The 16628-nt window shown below is 41.9% G+C and overlaps 1 protein-coding gene across 1 annotated transcript in view; it reads right to left on the reverse strand.

Moving 5' to 3' along the window:
• Positions 1-2252: 2252 nt before the first annotated feature.
• Positions 2253-16628, reverse strand: part of NEDD9 (neural precursor cell expressed, developmentally down-regulated 9) — a 39270-nt gene continuing 24894 nt past the window's right edge. The window contains exons 3-7 of the mRNA XM_032704932.1: positions 9548-9649; positions 8254-8355; positions 6592-7812; positions 6166-6255; positions 2253-4870 (exon numbers count right to left, since the gene is read on the reverse strand). Of these exons, the coding sequence (XP_032560823.1) occupies positions 4361-4870; positions 6166-6255; positions 6592-7812; positions 8254-8355; positions 9548-9649 (2025 nt within the window). The 3' untranslated portion in view covers positions 2253-4360. The remainder of the gene's footprint in view (positions 4871-6165; positions 6256-6591; positions 7813-8253; positions 8356-9547; positions 9650-16628) is intronic.

A 16628-nucleotide genomic window follows, 5' to 3' on the forward strand; every position in this document is an offset into this window, starting at 1 on the left:
GCAGCCATTCACTTTATCCAGGTACTCTCAAGCCTGGATTCAATGTCCTCTTTAAGTCAGAAGAATTTCTGGGCAGGACTTTGTAGCATTAGATAAAACTGTAGCTTTACTCTGATATTTAAAACCACACAGCAATATCCCTGGTTCCCAGACAGAGAAAGCTGCTATCTTAAGTGAAATTTTGGTGCAAATTACAATAATAAAATATATTAAAAAAAAGTCTGCATTATCTGGACAGTCCACCTCTGAGATGGGAAAACCTTCTAGCAGAAAAACGGCTCCATTGTTTTAAAAGTGATGTGCATATGCTGCTTTTGAAACTGCCAGTGTAAAAGGTTAAGATGAAATGAACAGGCATGTTTTGGAGTTGGAAGGAACACTTTTTGTTGTCCTCTGAGACTGGCATGACCTTGTCTTTGCCCTTGAAATGTTCCTGTCTAAATGTGGACCAACACTGAGAGAGGAGAAATGGCAAGGGAGGGTTAAGAAAATCCCATGAGTTTCTATAGCCTTTAGATTGAGATTGAGGCACATTTAAGGTAGTGCAGGCAGCCTGGAAGTGGGTGTTCAATATGCAAAAGCTGGATTTGGAGCAGAACAGCTACAGATGCTTGGCATATGGGCAGAGGGAAGGTGTTACTGGTGTAGCAACATCAGGAGTGCTGGTGGTAGGTGTGGGAGGGACATTTCTGAAACACAGCCCAGATGTTCATGTCAGAGAATGCCAAAAGCTCCAGGATCCAGAAGTTATGGGGGATGTGAAGATGCTGGAATGTAACTGAGTATCAGGTGATGGTGTGGGAACTTGGTTTCCTTCAGCCATGTTGCCTGTGCTGGAACAGCAGGTAAGGGGTTTGCCGAGGCTGCAGCAATGCACGGCTACAGAAAATGCAGAAGCTGCAGAGTCCTGGTTTGCAAGAAATGGGAGAGGTAGCAGCAGGCAGTTGTGCAGTGTGAGTTACCTCCTGTGAGGTAACATTATGAGTTGATAACTTCTCTAAAACCTACCCATTTCAACATTCTCTCTCTCCTTCTCTCATCATCCCAGAAGACAAAGGAAGCATGTTTCTAATTAATATGAAACAGTAATTACTTAATGTCTGGATTAAGGAGTCATGTGTATTCCACATTTGCCACTAGCGTGAGGCAGACAGTTTTTCCACACTGGACATAAGACAGTCACTTCACAGTGGTCATCAACTTGGTTGCAAAACAGCAACAGTTTCTTGGCAACTGCAAGGGGACGCTGGCTCAGGGTGGAGAGCAAAGAGGCTCTGGTTTCTATTCTGAACCATTTTGATTGTCCAGTCCCTCCTTTGTTGTTGGTTGACTTTTTTAAATTTAGCAAAGGAACAACCCTGGGGAAGCAACCCTGCATAACCAACTGTCCCCTTGTGAGGACATGATGAGCCAAACCAGGTACTTTGCTCTCAAGGCTTTCATTGGTCTTACGCTTTCCGGCAAAAGCATCTTTCATTGGCAGTCGAGAACCAGTGTTAACCCAGTTCCAGGGGTTTTCTCTCCTCCTTGCACCCCAGGATGTTTGACAGGAGGTAAGGCAGTGCCTTGACAACAGTGAAATGTGGAAGTAACTTTTAGAAAGACTCCATGATCCTTAAAGCCATTGGGTTGTTTCAGGTGGAACACACACTTACATAATGCTCAACTTGGCATGTACTAGAAGAGAGGTACTCTTACCACTGGGTCAGGGGCAAAGGGTGACTGTACTGAGCAAAATTGTTTTTTCAGTTCCTGCATGGATCATGGCTTCACCAGTAAGAGCTGGAGAGGGGAAGCAGGCCAGAATGGGTGGACAGCCACATCTGTGTCCTGCCACCCCAACTCACTGTGGATTGTGTTCAGAGAAACTGCCCCACTCACCTGAAGAACCAGTGTCTGTACTATGATGAGGTGGTTCGGGATACCACTTACGTAGCAGGAATAGACACTGGGAATGGGGCAGGAGTGTGGCTCAGCATATTGTAGACCTTGGTTGTATTTTGGATTTGGTATCTTGTGTAGCTGAGTTGGATAAATGGTTCACCTGCTTATTCTGGACAGGCAGAGAAACTGTCTTCCCCTTTCTCTTAAACCCTAAAGTTTTCACTTCATGGTATAAGCATGGACCAGTGAAAAGACAGAAAGTGAATTCCTCATGTTAGAATGGCTTTGATAGAATTACCAATTAGCAACATTTCCTTTAAATATGCTTAGAGGACTCTGAAAACAAGAAAAAATTAGATCAAGTTGGCTTTTTATATGAAAAAGCTAGTAATTTTAATCATTTCAAAATGACTCTCTACAAGATAACAAACTGTAATACAGGGTTGCAATACAGGTTCTCCTTTGGAAAGCACAAACTATCAACATAAACACTAGACTTCAAATCGTACTTTCACTTTCTAAGAATATACAGTGAAAAAATTGAACAAGGAACTCCAGAAGAATCCCAAACAACACTAGTACAAAACAGGTTCACATGGATTGCTTTTTGGCAACTGGCTATGGGTTGCAATAGTGTAACTGCCCTTTTTGGGATGTTAGCCTTGGAGCCCTTTCTGAGCCAGCTGGGGGTGTGCTGGCTTCCACTGCCCTTCCAGAAACGTTCTGCAGACTCTAGAAGTGACATTATGATAGTGAAGAGTGATCTTCACTCTAAGACAATACATTAAGGCTGCAGTATTTCACACACTGCTGAAATGGTTTTGTTATCTAAGATGACAAATCCCATTTCAATAAGGCACGTGTTTGGCTACAATTGGTAAAGTAAGGAGTTAGGCAGAAGTGCCTGTTTTCCAGGTGGCTACTGACCTCATGACCATGTAGTTACTAGTGATCTGTCAAGTGCTCAGAACATACCAATGTGGGACTACCTTGAATTGTACAAGGAGAGTAGTGTTTCTGCTTTAAAAATGCCGGAATCACCTGGAATTTACCTGAGGTATTGCTCACCTTGAAGCATGGCTTTTAGGCTGGGGACCACAGGCAAACAGTGTTCTGTGACTTATTTCAGGGGGTTCACAAAAGGCAATGAAGACCAATAAGCCAATACATCTTTTAGAGCAACCAGCATACATGAAATTTCTAAAGGAGTCTACCACTCTGCTAACAATTTATAAGTGTCTACATTAAAAATTACTAGCTGTGTACTTACTGATGGAATGGCCCCATTAAAACAGGAGGTCATTTTTTGGCAACAGTGTAGTGCAGAAAGGATCAGCACCTACGCAACGGAATTTGGAAAAAAAAAGCCCAGTGGTTGAACAGAAGTCAGAATTGCAACAGATGCAATTCTGAATTGCAACAGATGCAATAGTATGTCCTAGAAAATTAAGTGCTATTTCTTCATTAAATTGTGTGTATGCTATAGAGATGTTTGAATATCTGTTATTTCAAATTAACCTTTTTTCTTTCCATACAAATTACAATTTGTATGTTAATCCCTCTGAAAGGGATAGGTATTTTGAAACATTGCTCATCCACAGTTTCAAAGATGAGCCCAGTGGATCCTGAGATGCCCTCAGGATAACACTGAGTCCATAAACAATAAGGCTTTCAACCCTGACTGTTAAATTAAATTGCCAATGCAAGCGCATACAAGGTAAAAATGTATGAAATTACATTGCTGGGAATCCATCCACATTTTGAAATCCAATGTTGCATAGTCTTTAGAAACAGTGAAATTTGAATGCCATAAGTATGAACAATTTTGCCTTCCTCCTTAGAAGGTTCTCTTTCTTACGTGGCCTAAAAATGCTTTTCTCCCGAATGCTGTACACCTTGCTTGATATGTTGCTCCTTGTAATTGTGCATATATGTTGGTCAGAATGACCAAATGTTTCACATACCAAAGTAACCTCAAGAGGAGTTAAACTTCACGGAATTAACCTATAGAAAGTAATTTCTAAGGAGGGAATGGAGTTCTATGAGAACCATTACACTTGCTTCATGGATTGCTACAAGTAGGTTTCACAACCAAGTCCATGTGCCAGCATCAAGATGGAATGAAACAAGAAGAGTGCAGCATCCAGTTAACAAATATACTGAGGAAACAGGCTGTATATACAAAAGATACGCACTGTTTACCTGACGCGTAACTCTTAAGGTGCTTAACTGATGTTTTAGGGAATGTAGCAACATATACATATATGCAGTGTATACAAATCTAAACGTGTATAAGAAACGTGATACAGAACCAAACAATATTCCCAGATCCCTGATTTAATTAGACTCTCTAATGCACAAGAATGTATTTAAAATATTTAATAAAAAATATCTAAAAAAAGATAACATTTACATAAAAATAGCTCCAGTTTCTCTGCTCTTGTTTTGCTGCTCACAGATTGGATTTTACTGGGTTTCATAAGGACGCCATTTGGACCAGTGAGAGTTTGAACAACTGTGCGTGATGAGACAGCTCTGTTACTCGGTCCACCATCTTCTGTAGGGCTGCTGTGCTGGGGTAACTCAAGGCAGCCCCCTTGGTGGCCAGAACAACACTCTTCAGCAGTTCACACAACTGGTTGCTGGAGTTCATCACTTTGTTGCATATGTCCTGAGTTGTCATTTGCCTTGCGAGTGTGTCCCCAATGAACACAAGTTTGTGAGCGCTCAAAATGATAAATTTGCTGTGAGCCACAAAAATTCGGGGGGGCTGAGAAGAGTTGACACAACTGAAAAAGGCATCAATGGCATTTAGGAGGGAGTTGAAGTGAGTCTCACATTGGTCAGAGTAGAATAAAAGCAGGCGGCTGTCTTGGGAGGTGGCAGTGCTGTTTGTGTTCTGGAAAGCTTGAGGTGGCTTCCATTTTGAGATGTCGTTTTCTACTGGCTTGGTGATCTCTTGCTCCAGACGTTGAAACTGATTGATCTGAAAGGCAAAAAGAAAAAAAAAAAAAAGCTCTCTTCAGAGAGTATTCTTGTAAGATGCTGTTATGTATAACAATTTCACCTTATTCCTTGGGACACCCTCAAGTATCCTAGACTGACCTTATGCTAAATAAAATAGCAATAGGTTTTCTCGGATCAAGGGCTTTGATTACCATTAATTCAAACACATGGAGTTCAGAACAGGAGAAACATCTAAAATGCTTCATTTACATTAAAAAAACCCACCAAACGACCCAAATTCCTGAATTTACAGGCTGTTGCTCATTTGGAGTATTCTGAAATCACAAGTGAGAGAGATGGATCCAAGTGGCAGTGACTCCTACACAATCTTTAAAAACCTGTCATCACTGTGGGATTTTGAGATGAAAAGCCTTTAACACTCACCTCCTCATTGCTTGTACAGTTTTCTGCCATATGATACGGCAACAACATATTGAAGAATTAATATGAGGGAAAAGTGACAGCCCTGAATCTTATGTGACCTATTTTTAAAAGTGATGTTCAGCGTAATATTTAAGTTAATGGTATTGATGTTCACTGAACAGATGTGCAGGCAGAATGTGTTTTCAGCGTGGTTCAGTGACTAAGGCCCTGGACTGCAGGTCAGGAAAGCTAAGTTCTCAAGCTGGCTTTGCCACTGCCCTGCTGTGAGACATCACAGTTTGCTTCTCCTCCGTGGTAAACGTTTGGAGTTTTTAAACTTTCTGCTTTTTATTATCTGTGTGCACTGGGCCCACTGCAATGGTGCACGGTATGAAAAAAACAATTAGTATCTTAAACTGAGATGACTGAAAATTGTTTTGAAGTGAAAGGCTTATTCCTGCCATAAGAGATGTTGTTCTAAACACTGAGACCTGTGGCTGTGCTTCCACTCAATTGTGAAGTGGCAACAGGAAATGAATGGGGCAGAGATGCTGATCTTCAGAATAACTACTCTGCAGTAAATACTTAAAATTTCTTTGGTATAAGCAAATGCTGACACAGGTGTACGGGGCTAGGAAGGTGCAGAAGTCTTGATGCTCACTGGTTTCCATTTGGAGCGTGACAATGCATGTCCTTGTCTTTTATGTTGATAAATCCCTTAATGCTGTGCCTGACTGGCACAAACCCCACATGGGCCTTCACAGTGTGTGCTGGCATGCATACACAGCTTACATGGCTACAGCCTTTGAACATGGCTAAAGGAAGGGCCACCTCCTACTTTATTTGACCAGTACTCCCTATGTGTGAGGAACACTGCATTTCAGTGTGACTGTAGCACCCAAGTGAACATACCTGATGGTGCTCTAGTTCCACTTTGCTCTGCTTGATGATATTTTCCTTTTCCAGCAGCTCCTTCTGTTGCCTTTCAAACTCTTCCTTCCCCTGTTTTACACAACAAAAGACACTGTGTTAAATCAAAATTGCTCCTGAGCTAAACGACAACTAACAGGTCAAGTAACAGACTGCTTTGTATTGGCTTTTTCACTGGTAGCGCACCACTAAGAGTTCAGAAAATAAAAGGATGGCGTAGCAGTGCAAAAAGGTATCATTATTACATATGCAAAACCCTGTTTGAGGGAAGGAATCACCCTGGTGAAATTACTCTTGAATATGTGTTACTGTGACAATAGATTGCTACTTCCTTGCAAACAGCTTCTGCAAAAACCACAGACAACTCTTGCCCAGCCTTCTGCAGGAAAAGGTGTTGGGTTGACCTACCTGCAGGTGAACATAATCGTAGTCATCCATCCAGCTCTTTTCCGAGCCTTCGCTGGTGGTACTGTATGGGTGCTGACCTTTACTCAGGAGCGGAGGAAGGGAACTGCAGGGGTTCTGTGCTTGCTCTCCATGATGCTGCATCTGAGGATTGTCATAGACACAGTTGGGAGCGTTCATTATATTCTCAGGTATGTTTTTGAAACGTGAGCCGCCCAGCACCTGTTTGAAGAGCACCTCTGCGTTGACACTGATAGTAGTGGTCAGTTGCTTGGCATCGTCCGGCACCGTCCTTGCCACCATAACAAACCGATCCAGGTCGTCACACTTGTTCTGTGCTCTGTTAACAGCCAGGACATTCAAAGACCAGTTGTATCTGTTCAAGTCATGACTAGTTTGGGTAAGGATCTGGTGAGAGTCCTCCAGCCTTTGCACCTCCCTCCTCATTTTGTTAAGAAGGCTGAATTCAGATAGGCAGGAAGCATTGGCTGCTGATCCTTTTGCAAACTGCAGGTACTCCCACAGCGACTGTTCTACCTTATCCACAGCAGTGTGAATTTCATTGATGTGTTTCTCCATATATCCATAGGACCGCCAGTCTGGTGTAATGAAGGCTGTGAGGTTATTGACAGCTGTCTCCACCATCTGCTGGAGGCGATAAAGCCTCTCTATAGCAGTGTCTGGATCAAGGATTAGCCTTTTGTCCTGTGCAGTTGATGCTGAAAAAGAGTCTTTTGATGTTGTTGAAGATGTGGACATATTACTCCTTGTGCTTCCTGTACTGGAGAAAGACAACCTATTCATCCCATCAGTCACATCCTGTAAACCTCTATTGTCTTGGAGGACTGCTGGTGGCACATCATATACACCTTCTCTTCCTTCTGCAATGAGACTTTTACTGAGTCCTGCCTGTTGTCCTGGAAATGCAATGCCCCTTGGGGTATCATAAACATCTTTTTCAGGTGCAATTTGCTGTCCAAGAAAATGGTTTTGATGGTTCATAGGGATGTCATAAACACTTTGTGTCTGTGGCATTCCACCCGGCAATAACAGGCTCTCAGGGGAAAATCTATTAAGTTCTTTTCCAATTGCTTTGGTGATGGGAGGAGGAATATCATATGCTCCTTCTGGTCTTACACTGTGGCCCAGTGAAGATGAAAAATCCTGCAAATTTTCCCTCAGGCCTGTATCATCTTGGCATGCAGACTGAGGTGTAGCATAGACCTGAATGACAGAAAGTAAACCATGAAACCTCTGACTAGAAAAACACATGGTTATACCTTACGTACGGCCTATAAAATGATGGGATGGAAGATCTGCTATTGCTTTTCAAAGAGTCAGCTACTTACCCTGAGTTTGACTCAGAGTCAGTTTTAACATCTCACTTTTTATCATTTATCTTGATGCAATTGTCATAAGCAGCAAAATCCAAAGAGATAGCATGCTGCTACAAAGATAGTGTAGGTCTAATTAGCAATTCATAGTCCATAACCTTAATTTTGGGGCAGTGCCTCACTTTACCAGTTTTAACAGTTTAAGAACCTAAGGAGATCTTTGAAGTACTGAAGCTCCTTTTCCTTCAGGATTATACACGGACTCTTGTTTCAACATGTCTTTGATCAGATACGAAAATACAGGATCTTGTGGAAACAGAGTAATACTTACCCCTTTGGCAGGTGGTATGTCATACACTCCTAAAGCTTTTGCTTCTCCCATGTGAACTGGAAGTGCAGGCCCCTTAACTGATGTGGGGGGAATGTCATATACCTGAAGAAAGAATAAAATGGTTCCAGTCACCTCAGGGAAAGCTCTGATCTCAGTTGAGTTTTCTTAGTTTCTGTGTTTTCTCTCAAACACTCTGAACACGATCAGAGCTCTTCTAGCTTGTTTCATATGGGAGAACTGCTTGGATTTGCCCGGTATTTTGGACAGTTGGGAGGAAATGCACTTTGCTAGGTCTCCTCTGGGCAACTGTGTGGACAGACAGCAGGCTGGAGAACTGAAGTCACAGCTGACTTCCATCCTGAGAGTTAAATGAAGGTCAGTCTACTATGGGTATCCCTTGGGTTGAACAGGGGAGCACATGTGACCAGAACCAATCACAACCATACTGACAGAGATTAGAGGGGTTGAGGAATAAGCTTGTACTAGTACACCCTGAACTCTCTGAAACTAATGCTGTCCCTGTCGGCATTGCCCATCTGCTTTATCAAGTGCAGTGTGAGCTGTCTTTCTAGCAGACAGTACAGCTGTCAGGTATTTCAAGCATCGGACTTGGTGGCTTGTCCTACATTACAGAGGGTTTTGCATGTGGTCTGAGGCCACTATCTGAATGTCTCTTAACCCAGACTTCCTAATGATTCCAGCCAATCGGTGTCAGCCTGTGTTAGGTACTTTTGGATTTCAACACTATTCCCTCAAGGAGGTGCTCTGTCAGGGAGCTCTGGAGAGATGCAGGGCTGTTGAGTTACAGGTCCTGCAAGCATCCACTCTACATTGTGGTCCTGGGGATTGAATGCTAAAGGTGTTCCCTGAACAAAGATATATTTCAAGTTCAGTGACATGGTGCAGTTGATATGTGGTGAAAACAACTCCCTGCATAGCAGCTGTTCATCTAGGCGATAATTTTACCCTTACTGAGTGAATTACTGTCAACTATGCAACAACAAAGTACAGAAAAAAAACTGTTCCCAGGCAGCAAGTTTATTCTGTTTAGATATACTCTTTGATCAAAACACAGAGAACAAATGGGACTTTTGCGTTTGGTGTGCTGCCAAATCTTAGTCAACATCAAATACAACTTTGAAATACTTCTGTGATCTGTGAATAAGCCACAGCATCTAATTAAAACATATTTTCCCTCTGAAATGAGAGAATTTGCACTGCTCGTAAAATTCTGGTAGAAATTCATCACCCTTTGTGCTCTGTCAGCCCTGTTGGCACTTTTATTGGTACCTACCCCTTGGAGAGGGCGAACAGGGGGGATATCGTAGGTATCCTTCTGGTATTTGGAAGGGAGTTCATAAACATAACCTTGTCCTGACCTCACTGGAGTTATTACCTGTGGATAAAAGAAAACAAGGAAATGTAAGTCTCTGAGGATCTTGGCACGTTCTCTTTGTTACTGCACAGGGTATAAACAATCTAGTCCTATTAACGTTCACGCTTCAAGTGGCAATGTTAGAAACACCAGCCTACATACAATTCTGAGAGCTGAACACCAAATATGACTGTTAGTAGCTACAAATGCACCATCTTTTCCTTCTAGACCAGTCCTGACATGTCTGCTTGCTACTGCCCTACAATATCTTCCATTTGTCAAGCACAGATTCTCCAGCAGGTCTGAGAGCTTGGTCCCTTCTTCCCATTGATCTCCCATTAGCACAGACCACACTAGGTGATGGTTACGCCACCCACTTGCTGAGATCAGGGCTGTGTACGTGCTAATCCGAATAAGTGTGTGTCCCCACTTATTGTCAGACGCTTTAAATACAAGGTTTACACCCTGGGAGTCTACCCCCTTACTTGCAGAGGTATTTCCCACCTACTATGGCAGGATTTCTTATGTTACTGTGCTCCATAGCACAACATCCTGGAGAACTGAGTGTGAGCTGTGGCTTTGAAAATTGTTTACGCAGAAAGGCTAAGCTTAAAGCTTCCAAAGCAGGACGTTCCATTTTGCTGTCTCTGGTTTTTCTATGTTAGCGGCTAAGAGATGGGAAATGTTAAGCCATTCTTCAAGTATATAATGAATTAACAGCCTCTGAAAAACAAAAAAGCTTAGAATTTACATTTTTGGACATTTTGTAAACCATTAACTACCATAATGACTTCAAATAAAATCTCGTGAAAAATAAATGCCTTATGTCTTGGACAGCATCTGCATGGGAGAATTTCAGTATAATGTGGTACAAAAGAAATGTTACCTAACCCCAAAAAAGAGCTGGGTTTGTAGCAGAAAGGCTGACAACTTAACTTCTGCTGGTACTATTTAGCTCTAAGAAAAAAATATAAATATTGTAACCCAAAGGCATAAAATGGCAAATTACATAGGCTCATATAAAATGTGGCTTTGTACTCAGCTGGGGAAAGTTTTGTAGAACAGCTACCTAACTGTCTTTTAAAATGTATGCAAGACTGACCTCAACTGCTCATTCAAAAACCTGTAACACTTTTTGCTGTTAGGAGCCAGATTTCAGAGTGAGTTTTGCTTGACTGAGGTCTTCAGGGAAAGTCCCTCATGCTAACCTGCTACCTCCTCTCTGCTATGTTAACAATGGAGTCTTTCCTTCTTTTCTCCTGCTGCCCAGACATTGCTGGGCAATCTCTGTCCCTGTATCATGAAACAATCACTGAATCCTCCCCCTGAGGTGGCTGCCATACCAGCATACTAGCACACAGGTTTGATTCAATGTGAGTAGCCCAAGGCAGTGCTCCTGGCAGCACTACCCACTGCACTGACTGTGTGTGCCTTAAGGGAAGGAGAAACATTCATGCCTGGCAGTGGGGGAAGACAGTTGGTTTTGCAACTGCTCTTCTTCGAATTAGCAACTGAAGACAGGAACTGGAAGCGACACAGTCTCCAGAGAGCTGGGTCAGTTCACCGCTGGGTCAGTTCTCTCAGTGAGAGAACTCCTGCTAAATTGTGTGTGTGGTTAATAGGGCTTACATATGTACAAGTTTTTTTTAAAAGAATCTAAAAATGTATTACATTTATGAGAGACTGTTCCTCTTTCATGGAGTCACCTGCTGCATTGTAAAAGGTATCTACAGGCAAAACTTCTAAAGAAGTTCTTTCTGAAGTTACTGGAAGCTTCCAATAATGGATCACTTCAGACATTATCCCTCCCAGGCCACTCTCATGTAATACTGGGATTATTTTGTTTGCCTGAGAAAATTCTAACTTGTATCAATATCACTTCTTCATGCTTTTTCTGCCAGTGAGGGCTAGTGATCAGACTAGCATAGTTTGACATATATATTTTGCATCCTTTTCTTTTTTCCCAGCTGTGTGCTGCCAGTCAAATGCTTTCTACCCAAGAACAGAAGGATTTGGTTTTAAGCAATGTTTACTCAGAGGTTCCTTCCAGGGACTCAAAAATTACTATCATGAAGTTGCTTCAATAATGAGTCACTGGGTGTTCAAAAGTGTTCCTCTGGGAGAACAGACAATGTACAGTAAAAAACAAAGGGCCGTTTCCTGGGTAGCCCATCTCCATGAGCCCTTCTGCTGCTGTGAACACTGTGGCATTAGGCTGCTTGCTAATATGCTGGGAAACTGCTTGACCATCCCAGAGAAAAGCAACAATGTGGTGGTGTTCAGGGCAGGCAGCAAGATGCTCCATGCAGTCCTGGAAGCAGGGAGCAGTGCACTGCTGCGGTTTGTCTCTGCTTTACCTGATGGTTGTTGCCTAGCCAGGCAAAGCAGGAGTCAGGTGATGTCAGGCTCCAAAAAGACAGATATTGGTCCCTCAGTCTGAAATTTTTATAACCCCTTGCTCAGTTGTGTTCTACTCCAGAAGCCAAACTATATCCTAAATCCAGAGCAGGAGTAAAATGTGACCCGATCTTCTCCAGGTCTCAGATGTGTGATGCTTCTGACAGTCCTGCCCACGGAGGCAACAGATGGCACCTCTGCAGAAGCTTTAGGACACCATAGTTACTTTAGAGAAGCGTCTTTAAGCAGGCTCGACAGTAACCGCCCTACGCATCTTAGGACTAAACTCATTCAGGATACAAGGCACCACCACTCTCTTCCTGCTCAGAGAATTAATCTCTAGGAGCAAAATCACAAGCCTCTAATATAAAAAGAGAGCTGATCTGAGCAGCACAGATAACACGCCACAGAATCACAGAAAGTTGGAAAAGACCTTTAAGATCATTGAGTCCTACCACAAACCTAATGCTGCCAAGTCCACCACTAAGCAACGTCCCTAAGTACATGCATGTAAAACCACTTGCTCTTCTTGTTAAACACGGTTGTTGTAGGTAAACATTGCTTTTCCAAGAAGAATCTCTGGTTGCAAAGCAGATGATGTCCTTGCACGGTGGAGCCTGGAACACACATGGAAGAGAAGCTGTGCTCATGCTCAGCACTTGCAGAGAGATTCTCCCTCATTTTGCATACAGGAGTTTCATGCCGCTGCATTTACTCTTGTAGCTCATCTTTAGAGACCCTTCCCATTTTTCAAAAAATGCTGACATACCAGATGCCGTATGAAAGGTTTACAGTACTACAAGGCTGCTGGTTTTATTTACTGTGCTGTGATACAATTCTAAAAAACTAGACTAAGGCTAGACAAGACAGATGAAGGAAGCCAGTTTTACTCAGCGTTACACTTTTTATATCATCTGTCTTGACACTTTTGCACTCTCCCAGACCTGACCAACTTGAAGCAGTGGTCAAACAGCGTCACTCCTTTATTTGGTTGAAACAAACTCCTTCTGTGGGAAGTGAGAGGTTAAAACACAAAATGCCTGATTCTGGGCATTCAGGAGTCCAGCCTGCCTACATGAGTGACTGTGGACAGAAGACCTGAGCTGTCTGCAGGGCCGCTCTGCTTTAGGTGACATTTATTTTCCAAATAAAAATGCTCCTTTTTAGGCTTCTGAAAAAGCTATATGAAAGGCACAAAGTATGACCTTAAGAAACCCAGAAACAACCAAAGTTTGTTGATAACATGAAAAACAACTTTTTTCTTCCAGTGACTCAGGTATATTTTCCTGTGTGGAGGATTATTGTCCAGTAACAACATGTTGTGAAGAATTTCATCATAAAATTCCCTAGAGATGCTAATCGGGTCTTTACTGAGTACAAGAATGTTTCCTGTTGTACCTTTTCTTCCAACCCTTTTTGTTAAGCTAAACATGCCTCTGGACTGCCTGTTCCTAGTCAATTCACAACAGAAGCAGCTCATCACCAAAACGTTATCTCCAGTAAACATTTTGTAACTGTAATTAAAAGAATACCCACACTACCTGACAAAGTGAAAATGAGGAGTGTTTGTTCTTAGTCTCATTTCCCCAAGAGGTGACCTCACATGGGACATCAGGACACATGGCTGCACTGCTTCTTCCGAATGAGGAAGAGAAAGGTAGCTGGGCTGATGAAGTAAGAAAGGTACCAAACCCAGTCAAAAGTAACTTTTGATTTTGGATATTCACCCATAAATATATTAAATGAACTTGCTGCTTCAGGGTGGGATGCTCAGCCCTTTCAATGCATTATTGAACCATTTTTTATGGTTTTCATTTTTGATGGCAGTTAACTTTTGAAGATGGACTTTAAAAGGAAGGAGGTGACTGCAAAGAAAACATTCCCCTCATCTCACTTCTAGAACAGGGATAGCAGCCCTGTCTGGTACTCAGAAATTTATTTTCTAACAAATGTCATTGAACTTCATACCTCATGAGGATTATTTTTCCTTTTACCTCTTCTCTTTTAAGAATGCCTGTGGTCATCAAAGTTTAAATAATCCTGCATTTCAAACCAGCAATTTTCCTTGTTTATGTGTTAAAGGAAACAGATGCTGTTCCCACAAACTATTTAGCCCAACATTCTCAAAACATTGTTAACCACTTAATCTATGCAGAGCAACTAACAGGGACCAGGTTTGGCTCTGATGAAACATGTAATGAGCTTTCAAACTTTCAGTACTGCAAAACAAAGACAATTGAGCAGAAAGTTTGTTCTGTTCCTGCTGAAGACCATGCTCTTCCAAAAGCAATTACTTGAGCCTTTTCCATGCCAATGGCATGTTCCTAACCAAGAAAAAGAGCTGAATGTGCATGTACTTTACAAAATATCCTGTCCTGTGGCTCATTAAATCCCTCTTTCTTACATATAGTGGAAAAACCCCCAACATTCTATTTCTTCTAGGATTAAAACGGATATTAGGCTGCAATAGAGAACATTCCTAACTAAGGCAACAACAAGACCATTCTCGAGCTTACAGCAGATACACACCACTGTAGTTTACATTGTTCAACAAGGACAAAGAGCAAATAAACTTACTGAAGCAAACAAAATTAGTCTGAATTTATAGCAGTACCGTGGAGAACATAACATGGCCTGTTCCCATGAACTGCGATGCCTGATAAGCAGAATGATGGGAAACAAGTGAGTTTTACAGGTGAGAGAACTGAAGCAGAGGTATGTTTCACCTCTGTAACACTCTGCCGCACCCAAACCACAGGCAGAGAGGGGAGCTGAAAAGGGCAGCTTGCTATTTCCCCATATGGTTTCTTAACCCCAAGAACCTACTGATGCCTGCTGACTGCATCACCTAAAATAGATCAGTGCTTTTTGAAGGTGGAAAAGAAGAGGCACGTGAGGCAAATCCTGTATATGTATTTTAAATCTGGACGAAGAACTGTATTAAAACATATTTCCTCCCATGATGCTCTCCTCTTCACCCCATGGGCGATCCTCAGCAGCTCATGAGCTACTGCCATTCACTGCTTACCCTGGGAAGAGTTATGCCCCAGATGAGGCCAAGTGGTGGTGCATAAAATGGGGCTGTCATAAAGCCTGGATATGGGAAAAATTCATCAAAATGCGAGTAAATGGAAAAAAATCATGTTTGTTGTCTGTTTTAAAGTATTTCTATAAATTTAATACAAAACTATTAATCATTGACATTCTGTTCCTGAACTTGTTAAGTGGATGTGTAACAGCTACCTGGGCTCTTTCAAGCTTGTAAGGAGCATGAAATAGACAAAGAGAATGTGGGGAAATCATTATCAGAGAGAATTAAGGGGAAAAAACCCTGATCCCTATTTCTTGAACTCCTAGCCTTTTGCAAGGCAGTGGCAGGAGTCACTGAACGGTGTCAGATCAGGCAGTGAACCACCTCTTGGTCCTTCTTTCAGTTTTGCTGCATGTACTTAGGAAGCCACATGAATGCTTTTGGTGGTTTTTTTCCTTGGGAAAGTTTCTGTGGCTAAGTTGAGCTGCAAGAAGGTTATCTTAAAAAACACTGGATATTTGAAAGAATCTGTCTAGCTGGCTAAAATTCTGTGCTTTTTACAGAAAGCACATAGTGTTTCCAATTCTGTCTTTTGTAAGCTGCATCAAGATATCCAGTGAACGATAATGAATTTCCTGACAGTAATATCTATTGCATCACTCTCTGTTGTCTGCTCTGAAAATAAAGAGCAAACTTATTTCTTTGTTATATACAATGACATACAGTGTTTCCCCGCTGTCAGTGAGTCAACCTTGGAGCTTCTCTCTGACATGTGCTAAGGATACTCGCTCTTATAAATGTTTGGGTTTGTAAGTTGCTGTAGGTCTTAGATTATGAACTCATAAGGCTTTATTTTAACCTAAATAATGCATGAACATTGGGCCACTATAAAACATTCTAGTATAGTATTTCCTGTCAAGACTGAACTGTTGAAGCTTTGATCAAGGTTCACAAGCTGAGGAGGAAGCCTGCAGAAGCATTTCTTCTAATGCATTGGGCTTGTAGCTGCAACTATGTGTTGTTTCTAGTGCTATGGGTCCAAATGCTTCTGCAAGGCAAGAGGAAATCAACAGAAATGCCTGTATTAGTTTTCTGGGCTGAATGTGTTATCAGCTCTACTGTGAGGTGGAGAGAAATGCGGCAACAACACGCATAGAGACACCTCTGCTTGTCTTTGAGCGGGTATTCACCAGTGAATTTTCTTAGAATATTCAGATGTGTGAAGATAAGAATACATGACAAATGCTACACTGATACAGAATTGATTTATTTTTTGATGTTGTTTTCATCTTCAAAATACTGCTTATTTTCTCCTCTACTTCTTGTCCAGTTGTTGTCCAAGACCTTTACCTATGAAGATTCTGCTGTAACTTTAACTGCTTTCAGTGCTAAAGCATGTCCAGATGCTGAGATAAATTAAAAATGCCTACCTTTGCAGGCTCAGGCATTTAAATAGAAACTTTTAAATGCAGCTATGAAGTGCCTCCCTCACCAGTAGATGCTCAGCCTTAAAAAACAACCCTGCGTTACTGTAATGTAAATAACTACAAGTAATGGAAATGGGTATCTTGC

Source organism: Chiroxiphia lanceolata, chromosome 1, assembly GCF_009829145.1.
Source record: "Chiroxiphia lanceolata isolate bChiLan1 chromosome 1, bChiLan1.pri, whole genome shotgun sequence".
Taxonomy (NCBI): domain Eukaryota; kingdom Metazoa; phylum Chordata; class Aves; order Passeriformes; family Pipridae; genus Chiroxiphia; species Chiroxiphia lanceolata.